The sequence below is a fragment of the Clinocottus analis genome, unplaced genomic scaffold (assembly GCF_023055335.1).
Source record: "Clinocottus analis isolate CAN_PGR_092001 unplaced genomic scaffold, fCliAna1.0.p SCAF_29, whole genome shotgun sequence".
Classification (NCBI taxonomy): domain Eukaryota; kingdom Metazoa; phylum Chordata; class Actinopteri; order Perciformes; family Cottidae; genus Clinocottus; species Clinocottus analis.
Genome location: NW_027176031.1, coordinates 622,501 through 634,404, shown reverse-complemented (window position 1 = coordinate 634,404; position 11,904 = coordinate 622,501). Strand labels below are relative to the sequence as shown.

Below are 11,904 nucleotides of genomic sequence, written 5' to 3'. Positions count from 1 at the left end.
ATAGATATATAGATAGATATCTATATATATATATATATCTGTACATTTATCAAACATTTCATTTTGACAAAAAAAGTAAAATGACTTCTCATCTTGTGAGGCAGACGTTCAAATCAGTGAATAAAAAGAATAAACTAAATACACAATTGTACACAATAGTTTTTAATGTCGTCACGTGATGTTGCAGCAAAGCGCTGTCCCATTCATGTTTACACCAGTTCAAGCCCTCACAGACTCTCACACTTAACCAGTTCGCAGCTGACGTCAGTGAGTCCCCGAGGGTTCAGGGTTTGAGGGTTTAGGGTGGAGATTGGGATTGTACGGAAGCGCATTGCATTCACTGGATAAAAGAAAAGATCCCTTTTCTCGTAAATAAGAGATCTTTTCTCGTAATTACGAGAAAAGATAAAGAAAAAAGGAAACGTCTGCAAATCCTCTCAGTGGCAATGATGGCGATATCGCAGTTAATCTGCTATTAATACCTTCTCGTTTTGAGACACGAGAAAATACTGATGTTTCTGAAAAATGAGGATGGTATTACATTTAGTATGTCAACACTGCGCGGGCATGTCAAGGCGTTAGGATTGTTCAGGCAGAAAGCCTGAACAATCTGACGTGCTGGGTGTCGCTCTGTTTCTGCAGGAGCAGTTCAACCAACACGGGATGCTTCATGGATACAATTTCATGCATTTGAAATGCATCCAATCTGGTTTGGTAGTGACTCAAAAAACTGTGCGGCACCTGTTAAAAATCATAGATCCTCACGGAGTACAGCTGAGTTAACGGAACGGTCTAAGAATACGTCTGTCTTGTTGTATTCGGTCAATGTTTTCCTCTGCAACACGTCATGCAACGTTTCCTGGAAAAACATATGTTTTGCTGCTTCATCAACAATCGTCAGTCTCCTTGTTAGCTGCGCTACCTGTACGCGAGCATAATAACCACTTCATGCATGTCAGCCATGTCAGCTTTTATGTTGCAACGGTTACGACGTCAGATGGCAAAACGTAACAAACAGTCGTAAATAAACGTCAAAGGGATCTAATTTTTTTCATCCAGTGAATGGCCTTTTTGTCCGCGGCTGAAGCCTCTCACGCCACTCGGTGACGTCAGTGAGGTCCCGTGGGGTCTGGGTTTAAGGCCCTACGGGGACAGGATCACAGCCGTGGCGGGGGTTAAATCGGTCAAATAACCCTGCATGCAATATGCGGTGATCGTTTGTGCGCAGGCCCGGCTCATCTCAAGCAGCCAATCCGCGTATCGGTAGAGAAAAACGTCATCAAACGCTGACGGAAGTCGTCGGTCACACGCTGATGCTGTAACAACAGAAAGCTCCAGCAATGGCGACCTGCGCCAACATGGTCATCGCTGCTCGACACCTGCAGAGAAGACTCAGCCTGCCCGGGGCGCTGCGGCCCGGCTGCGGCCCGAGCGGGCTCCCCTCTCCGCGGGGCTTCTCCAACGTCCCGGCCGGCCCCGCAGTGACAGCTGGCAGGGGGGCCGTCACGCGGCACCGCTGGATGCGGGTCGGGGTCTTTCTCCGTGGCCAAACGGATTTCCTCACACAGAACTCTCGACCCGCTATGATCCATGACCGGATGTTCGGGAACCGGGCAAGCGGCGCGGGCTTCTCCGGGCAGGAAGGCGGGGACAGTGCGGGCTCTGGGGGGGAAGAGTCCGGCGGAGATGGGGGGGCGCCCTACGGCCCGCAGGTGACCGCCCTCACCCCCATGATGGTCCCGGAGCTGTTCCCTAACGTGCCGCTGATCGCTGTGAGCAGGAACCCCGTGTTCCCGCGCTTCATCAAGATTATAGAGGTGAAGCTCCCTCAAGGACACCGGGTGATGCAACCGGTTCACTCTGCGGGGAGTCCCGGGACAGAACCGGTTCCAGCTGGACCTCTGCAGCATGGGGCAACCTCATGTGGTGCCTCATGCATGCGACCTCATGTGTTGTGTGTGCAACCTCATGTGTTGCCCCATGTGAGGCAACACGTGGGGCAACACATGTGGAAGAATTGGTCCTGATGGTGGATGGACCTTCATTTACATGGAGACTTTCTCGTCCTCTGACCACTAAAAGTGTATAAACTGATAACAGCGGCTGTAACCTCCTGATCGAATATATGCACACACACACACACACACACACACACACACACACACACACACACACACACCAATAGCTTATCTTTCTATTAGTGGACACCCCAGTGCCATAACAGTGATGTCACCAGGGTTATCTCAGCTCAGGTTATTTCTCCACGTAGTTTAGATTTGGACAATAGCGATACCGAGGCTGATCATTAGGACTCAAGAGATTGTCTCCAGTCTCCAGCTCCTCAGACTGCAGATGTGGACCCTGTCGCCACATGCAACCATAACATAAGCCGTACTCGTACCTGATGGCTTATGTGGACTACAGTGGATATACAAATTTCACCCGCGGTCCCATCAGACAAGAATACGTTTTCACAAAAGTGTATTCATGAGCTTGAATTGTTTTATGTTAAAAGGCTTTTGTCTTTCCCCAAACGTGAAGAATACAGTAGATTGTTGTGCACAACATGCAGTACACATGCAGATGTTCCTGCAGATCCTTCACGTTGCTCTCGGCCTCTTGGAAACCTCCCTGAGCAGTTGTCTTTTCATCAATGTAGGAGGGAGGTCCGGTTCTTGGTCATAACCCTGTTGTGCCATAGTTTCTCCACTTGATGAGGTCTGTGTTCACTTTGTTCTCTGTGTTCACTGTGTCAATGGTATATCTACTGCCGCGGACAGTGTTTGGTACCCTTCTCCCGACTGATAGCTTTCAACAATGAGATCCTTCTGACGCTTTTGCTGTAAGATGCAACTCAGAACATGTCAGAAATCCTCCTGGAACAGCTGAACGTTATATGGGAATCATTAATCGGAGTCTCTTTAATGAAGGCCAGTGTGTACTGACTATTTAACATGAGTTTAAATTTGATTAGTTAATCCTGAATAATAATAATAATAATACATTTTATTTGTAAGGCACTCTTCATCCGAGAATCTCAGAGTGCCACATAGTTAAAATCAAAGTCATAAAATTAAGGTCATAAAAGTCAACTCAAAGTAAAAAACGCCTTTTTGAATGAATTTTTTATTTTTTATTTATTTTTTGGAAAAAAAAAACACAGGCACATCCTCAGTTACCAGAGATGTTTTTACTTCTGCAATCAGGTTATTGTAGTTTTTTATTCTTCCCCCTGAAACATTTCAGTTTGTTTTTCAATGGAGATGTTCACGTCATAGATCACATTTAAAGTTCAGACATGATTCATCTTTGTCTCAAATCCTGGCACTGGTGTTTAGACTGTGTGTGTCGACTGTGACTTCATCTGTGGGGACTGATGAGGAGCTGTGGCTCAGTGGTAGAGCCGGCCCTTGGATGTGTCCTTTAGTGAGACACTTGACCCCAAATTGCTCCCATAGTTGTTCCTGCGCTATATGTATGTTAGTTAGTCCTAAATCAGCAGGTGGCATGGCATCCCATCAGTGTGTGACTGGGTGAATGATGACGTGGAGTGTGAAAGACTATCAAATGTCTATACAGGTTCAATCCATTTATTATTTAGTGCTTTAAAAGATCAGACATTCCTAAAACTCCTGGGGGAATCACCCATCAGGAGTTTTGGGAATGTACAACCACTGGAATGACTTCAAAGTTCCCTTCCTTTTGAAGGGTTCCAGAACATTACGTATGCATGTGTGTGACGTCTGTGTTTATCCTGTCAGGTGAAGAACAAGGCGCTGATGGAGCTGCTGAGGAGGAAGGTTCGTCTGGCTCAGCCGTACGCTGGAGTCTTCCTGAAGAGAGACGATCAGTAAGTGATGCGTCTCCTCATTGACGAGAGCTTTGCTCCTAATGCTCTTCACTCGTCTTCACCTGGTAGAATGTCTCCTGTCACTCACCACAATACAACACCAATAAACACCCAACACCCAAACTTATCTTTAAAGTATTTATTCGTGCAAAAAAGAGAAATGGTGCAAAGAGGTCTTTGTCGGCGTCCTGCAGCCTCACATCTGTGTCAGAGGAGGAAGCTGCACACACAATAAACTTGAGTTTTCTCAATAACAAAGTTCACTTTATCACTTGACCAATATGAGAATATTAGATATTCATGGAACTACAAGTTATCATTTCTCGATTTCTTTCCTGGACGCCTCACATCTCGTTTTAGGCATCGAGGGGAGAGGAATCAAGGCGACAGGCGTTTAACAAATGAGATATCGGTCTTGTTTGAGGTCAGCTGCTCCTCGCCTGGAGAGTGGACGAGAGGAGGTCAAGTCAGACCGTGTTCACACAGGAAGTCAACTAAACAGTTACTTCCTGTTAGACCCAATCTGTAGGCTACTCTTAGTTTACAGACATATATTTATAGGGATTTGTAAATTTACATTTATGTGAAAATGACTGCCTGTGAAACCCTTTGATTCTGCTGATCCGTTCTGTGCAGGACCTCAAACGAGGCATTTTAAAGCCATTCTCAACTTGGCATAATGTGTAATACACGTGTAAATATTGGTCTGCGCAACATAGGACAACTTGTTTGGTGTGTGGACCAGTTCTACATATCGTAGGCATCATGTGTGTCTGAGGTGAGCAGTGAAAGGTACTGAGAGCTGGACATGCTGCCTGCTGTCATGTGTCTGCAGTAATAAGTCTTTCTGTCTCTTGCAGGGATGAGTCGGATGTGGTGGAGTCTCTAGATGCCGTCTATTCTACAGGGACCTTTGTTCAGATTCATGAGATGCAGGACCTGGGAGACAAGCTGAGGATGATCGTCATGGGACACCGCAGGTTAGAGACGCCACGGCTTGTTTTGGGACAAAGGCATCGTGGTTGGTTGGAATGAAAACCTGGAGACTTTGCTCCCCATGGCACACCGCTGCATGTACAATGTGTAGACTTCCACTATATACGATATTGCTACACTCTGCTCTGTCAGGATTCGGATCACCAGACAGCTGGAGATAGAGCCTGAAGAAGCAACGACGTCCCCCGTGTCTTCAGAGTCAGAGTCAGAACCCCAAGCCAAACCTCCATCCAGACGCAAAGCCAAACGCACCCGCAAGGAACAACCGGGTTCTCCTACGGAGCAGCTTGAGGACAAGGTCTGTAACATGACCCTCACATGCCACAGTCTAGCTTTTACATCTATAACATGACCCTCACATGCCACAGTCTAGCTTTTACATCTATAACATGACCCTCACATGCCACAGTCTTGCTTTTACATCTATAACATGACCCTCATATATCACAGTCTAGCTTTTACATCTATAACATGACCCTCATATATCACAGTCTAGCTTTTACATCTATAACATGACCCTCACATGCCACAGTCTTGCTTTTACATCTATAACATGACCCTCATATATCACAGTCTAGCTTTTACATCTATAACATGACCCTCGCATGCCACAGTCTTGCTTTTACATCTATAACATGACCCTCATATATCACAGTCTAGCTTCTACATCTATAACATGACTCTCACATGCCACAGTCTTGCTTCTACATCTATAACATGACTCTCACATGTCACAGTCTAGCCTTCTACATCTGAATGAGCTGTTGTGCAAAGAAAGGCAGAGAAAAAGGTTCCTGTGCTGATGACGACATTTAGATGTGTCTGATTAATCTGTAGCCAACAAGGCTCACATTATAAATTACACTACCTTCCTTATTCAAGGTGTAGTCCCAGCAGTGACGGAAACCTGGCAGCAAGAAAAGGAATGCATCATCTAAATGAACTTTGCGGTTAGAACTGTTCTTTCATTGGGACTCCTGGCTGGAGGTCTGGACAATCTGTATTCCTGTCAAATGGGAGCACAGAACCATTCACTACTTTTGAACTCCAGCTGACTAAAGTCCTACGGCTAAAGACATTTTTTTGACTTACCGATGGTTCAGTGGGTCATTTCTCTTCAGAGTTTACAGACTTAAGATTAGATAAAATAAGATAAGATAATCCTTTATTAGTCTCTCAGTGGGGAAATTACAGGATTACAGTAGCACTGCTCACAAGTAATAAGTAATAAAAGAAAACAAAAAAAACAAGTAATATAAATAAACAGTAGAACGGTAATAAACAGATTAAAGATTTAAGAAAAAAATTAGCAGTAAAAAAAATATATTATATTTACAGATGGAATAAAATATACAAATGGAATAAATTATATACAATATACAAATGGAATAAAAATATACAGATGGAATAAAAATATATAAAATATACAAATTGAATAGAAATTTACAGATGGAAGAAAGAAAATGTACAGATGGAATAAAGAATTTGTATAAAGTACTGAAATATACTTTAAGTGAATATTTCACCAGTGCATGAATTAAAGTGATCTTCCTGACTAGATGAAGTGATGCCGGTTGGTGATTTTAATCTGCATGTCAATGAAGCCACAAACTGAGGAGCCACTGAGTTCATGAACATTACTGAATCTTTTATTTTCACACTTGTTTGTGGCTCCACTTACAGAGGAGCCTGTCACTTTCAATAATCATAACCTCCTTCCGTGCACTTTACTTTTACTTTTACTCTTATTATTGTTATTATTATTGATCGTTACCCCTTTATTTCTTATTTTTTAATTGCATCTCTAATTATTTACTGCACCTTACTTATTTACTTACTTATTACTTGTTTTTATCCAAATTTTATTTTATACTTTCTCTTTTTATAATGTTCTTTGTTCTTGCTGCTGTTGTTGTGTTGTTATGCACCTTCCGCGAGGACAAATTACTCGTTTGTACTAACTCCCGTGGCAATAAAAAGATTCTGATTCTGAGGTGGTCACATTTTGGACCTGTGGTCTCTCTGGGTCTACATATTAATCATGTCCGTTGTGAGAACCTACTTTATTTCGTCCTTCAGGAAAAGCTGACTATGTGTCTTAAACCTGCCACTCAGAGTCCAGCTGAGATGTAGCTAAAGAAGTCATATTCAATTGTTTGAGATAACGTAGGATATACTTACCTTGATGTCATCGTTTACATTGGCAAGGAAATTAGTGTATCATGTTGTCTAACTACACTTATTTTAATGGTTTAAATGATTTGGGCTGTGTTTGTATTGAATTGGGTCGTTTCTTATCTGACCTGGCAACATGGCGTACCTTAACTGTTAGCTTGGAGGCTGCCAGTGTTAAGAACTAGGTGTGTTATTCACAGTGTAGCTTTATCAGGGATTGGTGGGGCATCAATGCTCATCGACCAGTGAAAGGTTTTTACTGGATACGATGCACAGACACAGTTTATTTCACACTGATGGTCCAACTGGTGGTACACAAGCTCTGTAAATACACTCTATGCTTCTCCTGTATGTTATTATTACAACTAAAGATCAAATAAGAATAAATCAAATGACAGTTGTTGTCCAGGTAAATAGTTAAAATGTCTGTTTATTAGTGTGAGATAACATTGTGGTGTTTATGTTCATCTTTACGTTGACTGCTGTAGGTTTCAGAAGCAGAGCTGAGTCCAGAGCTTCAGCCTCTGCCCTCCACCAACATCCTGATGGTAGAAGTGGACAACATTCAGCACGAGCAGTTCACGGTCACAGAGGAGGTCAAGGTACGTACACACACACACACACACACACACACACACACACACACACACACACACACACACACACACAATACATGATGGTACATTTTAGCAAGTGATTGTCATTCATTTCCGATGTTGTGGCACATGTCATAAACAGAAGTTGTTTGTTTTGCAGGCGCTGACAGCAGAGATAGTGAAGACCATCAGGGACATCATTGCATTGAACCCTCTCTACAGGTCAGATATGCTTACACTCTGTTCTATCAACACGTGTGTGTGTGTAGGTTTTTATACATTATTGTGCTTATGATGTAGCTCTGTTCTGGTGTGTGTGCACGTGTGTGTGTGTGTGTGCACGTGTATTTAATAGTTAAGGGCAGATTGATATGTATGCGTGTATGCATGTACGTGGGTTTCAGGCTAAAAACAAAAAGGTGAATATCAATAGACTGGGTGGTGTCATGTTTGTAAAAACCAAGTGAAGGATGACCAGATGGAGTGGTGTTCTGTATTGTAAATGATGGAATAAATTCCCTATACTGGGCATAACATGTTTAAAATGGGATATCCACATTGCACTCAATATAGTCTGGATAGCTACATTCATGCCACCTGGCACTGTACACCAGTTCAATACTTTTGGGTAAAAATAACTGAGGGACTATCTGTCTTCCTGGGCTGCACTGTCTCTTTATCCCCTTCACTGTGCCTGCTAGGAGACATCACAACCATACATCTAAACAAAACTAACCGCCAATTACTCCTCGTGGCCCTAACTATCGCCAAGAAAACTATCCCCTTGAACTGGAAATTAAGGAATAACATACACATCACACACTGGAAAAACCTAATGACTCAACACATCTCAATGGGGGGAAAGATTTCTATCTTTATTCTGTTTTATTGAACTGATCACCACATGACTGGAGATCATGAGCATGCCCACTCTTCATCTCCATTCTTTGTGCCCACTCTTCATCCCCACTCTGTCGGAGAAAAATAAATCATGTATGTATTCTTAGGAAAACATATAGCACTCCTTATTTCCACTCTTCATCCCCACTCTTCATCTCCACTCCTTTACTGAATTCATTCTCTTTGTGCTTACAATCTGCTGAAGGTTGATGTGAAATGTGTGTGTGTGCGTCAGAGAGTCGGTCCTCCAGATGATGCAGGCCGGTCAGAGAGTGGTTGATAACCCCATCTACCTCAGCGACATGGGAGCAGCGTTGACGGGAGCAGAATCCCAGGAACTGCAAGACATCCTGGAAGAGACTAATGTGAGTGTCTCATGTTTAAAGGCCTTCAGGGGCTGTCTGCTCTGTGAAGACGTCCTAGAAGAGATGAAAGAAACCTTTAGGACTGTTTAGAGACGTCTCGGAAGAGATGAAAGAAACCTTAAGAACTGTTTAGGGACGTTTAGGAAGAGATGAAAGAAACCTTTAGGAGTGTTTAGAGACATCCTGGAAGCGATAAATGGAAACCTGTAGGACTGTTGAGAGACGTTCTGGAAGAGATTCATGAAACTTTTCAGGCCTGTTTCGGGACGTCCTGGTTGATCAGGCATCATATAGACCTGATCCTTCATGTCTCCTCTTTTAAACTGAAATATACTGTTATTTCTACTCAGATAAATGATACAGTCCACTTTGTGTGGCTTTATCAAGAACAAGCATACATTGTGATGCAGATTGTTTGAGTGATTGTTACTGATAGCCCATTGAGGCGGATGAGGAAGGAGCCGCCCACGGAGACTACTGTTGGTCAGAGTGGGTTTGGTTTCAACCATGAAGGGCTATAATAAGCCCATGTCACGATAAACCTTGCGTTTGGTTACAATGATGGGGAATAAGTAGTTGATTTGGCAAATGCACTATAGACATTACACAGACTTGTCAGACAGTCTCTATCTATATATGAAGTTCTTCTCTTGATGAGTTGAACATGTGCAGGCCTTTGAAACCCTGCTGTGTCTCTGCAGATCCCGAAGCGCCTCTACAAGGCTCTGTCTCTGCTGAAGAAGGAGTACGAGCTGAGCAAACTGCAGCAGCGACTGGGCCGAGAGGTCAGAGGTCCTTACCAAACATGTGAGCCACTTCTCTGCTGACCCCCTCAGCCTCTCACTAGTGTCCCCGCTCTGCTCTCAGGTGGAGGAGAAGATCAAACAGACCCACAGGAAGTACCTGCTGCAGGAGCAGCTCAAGATCATTAAAAAGGTAGAACTTCTGTCTGTCTGTTTAATTTCGTAAATGATGTGTATATATTGAGTATTGTTCATTCCTGATGTACATTTTGAGTTTATGTAAGTTGCTTGCAGAGCAAACTAATTTCCTTTTGGGGATGAATACAGTACACACCTTTCATGATGAGCAAGTCCACAACAACATATATACATATTCTATCACATGACACTGTCATAAGTAGTATTTGTATGTGATTGCATAAAGAGCACCATTGTATCTCTCCCAACTGCCCAAACACATGACTAGATAGTACCACTCTATGGTCCTGACATGACTACAGGTAATGTCATAGTACCTTCCTAACATGCACAGTTGTGTGTGCTGTGTGATTTCAGGAACTAGGTCTGGAAAAAGAGGACAAAGACGCTATCGAGGAGAAGTTCAGAGAGCGACTCAAAGAGAGGACCGTCCCACAGCACATCATGGACGTCATCAACGAAGAACTCAACAAACTGGGACTTTTGGACAACCACTCCTCAGAGTTCAAGTTGGTCCTGTTTATTCGTGTGTCACTAGATTACCTTTTAACAATGCTACTGAAGATCATTCATTAAGATTATCATTAGATGTTAAAGTCAGGTCAAAAATATCTAAAACTGTTTTTATGTCCTTACAGAATGCTGGAATTTAGTTCACTGGTTATGTTCAGCTGGCATTGTTATTTCGTGACAATGAAGGTTTATGAAGAGTTTCATAATATACGGCCCCCTGCTGCTCTGTTGCACGGCTAGCATGAGGTCATTTTGGTCCTGCAGCTAACGAGGCGCTCTGCTTGAGGAACCGCTCATCTGTATGAGTGGCGTTAACTTCTGTTCACTATTCAGATCTCCAGAAAATAATTACAGATTCCATAATGGCCCACTGATCTTTTTCTTTCTAGTTCAGTATTCAGGACACAATACAGAAGACCATGAATATGAGATATGAGTTCCAGTTACTTACTGCACTACATGATTTGCCTGTATCATATTGTTGAACCTTGCTCGTGAGAACACAAGCACACAGGAATATAGATTCCAGTGGTTGTAAGGGCCAAAGTAAAGTCACAATATTCAAGAGGAAGACTGGTAGGTGGCAAGGTATTAAATATTCTATAAAAATTGCTTTTTGCAAATTTTAATGAAGGAATCACTCAGATTTGCTCGACCTCAAGATAAACTGAATGTAAACACAACTTTAATATATAACACAGTTGGTTTGCAATACAGAGCATAGTCAATGAAGATGTAATGTTGTTTATTTGAATTGTGAAAGAGACAGAAGCTTGCAGGACCCCTTTGACAGAAGCACAGATTGCTGTGTGTGACACAGGTAGTCCTGACACCTTTACAGGACCTTTATCAGAACTGCTAGACGCTGCAGGAGCAGAGCATGATGAACAGCAGATTCGTGTTCACACACACTCTGTCCTTCCCTCTCTGAAGATGCCTCGTCCTTCTGCCCTGTGTTTCAGTGTGACCCGTAACTACCTGGACTGGCTGACCAGCATGCCCTGGGGAACCAACAGTGAAGAGAACGTATCATTGGAAAGAGCCAAAGAGGTTCTGGAAGAAGATCACTATGGAATGGATGATGTAAAGAAACGCATATTGGTGAGCAAACACACACACTAACACACCATTTAAAGCACAAGAACACACAGGTTTTTACTTGATGACACATGTTCACATGTAGTTAACCAGGATTCTAAAGTTGTGGAGCTTTTTCTTGTGGAAATGAACGTGACTCTTTGTGTGCAGGAGTTCATCGCAGTGAGCCAGCTGCGTGGCTCCACCCAGGGGAAGATCCTCTGCTTCTACGGCCCTCCAGGCGTAGGAAAGACCTCCATCGCCCGGTCTATCGCCAGAGCCCTCAACAGACAGTACTACCGCTTCAGCGTGGGAGGCATGACCGACGTGGCTGAGATCAAAGGACACAGGTCTGGAAGTCTACACCGGACCGTATGATGCTCCCATGCAGCTCTAACTCTGCTGAGAGCAACCAGCTGATTCTAGGATTACAGATATGGAATCACTGATATTCAGTATCAGTGATTCCATATCTGTAATCCTAGAATCAG

General features: G+C 43.3%; 1 protein-coding gene across 1 annotated transcript in view; it reads left to right on the top strand.

Moving 5' to 3' along the window:
- The first annotated feature begins 1,290 nt into the window (after window positions 1-1,290).
- The window catches only part of lonp1 (lon peptidase 1, mitochondrial), a 17,880-nt gene continuing 7,266 nt past the window's right edge, over window positions 1,291-11,904 (top strand). The window contains exons 1-12 of the mRNA XM_068593273.1: window positions 1,291-1,817; window positions 3,762-3,850; window positions 4,711-4,830; window positions 4,979-5,144; window positions 7,510-7,623; window positions 7,778-7,839; window positions 8,753-8,882; window positions 9,584-9,667; window positions 9,750-9,818; window positions 10,181-10,332; window positions 11,299-11,437; window positions 11,585-11,763. Of these exons, the coding sequence (XP_068449374.1) occupies window positions 1,341-1,817; window positions 3,762-3,850; window positions 4,711-4,830; window positions 4,979-5,144; window positions 7,510-7,623; window positions 7,778-7,839; window positions 8,753-8,882; window positions 9,584-9,667; window positions 9,750-9,818; window positions 10,181-10,332; window positions 11,299-11,437; window positions 11,585-11,763 (1,781 nt within the window). The 5' untranslated portion in view covers window positions 1,291-1,340. The remainder of the gene's footprint in view (window positions 1,818-3,761; window positions 3,851-4,710; window positions 4,831-4,978; window positions 5,145-7,509; window positions 7,624-7,777; window positions 7,840-8,752; window positions 8,883-9,583; window positions 9,668-9,749; window positions 9,819-10,180; window positions 10,333-11,298; window positions 11,438-11,584; window positions 11,764-11,904) is intronic.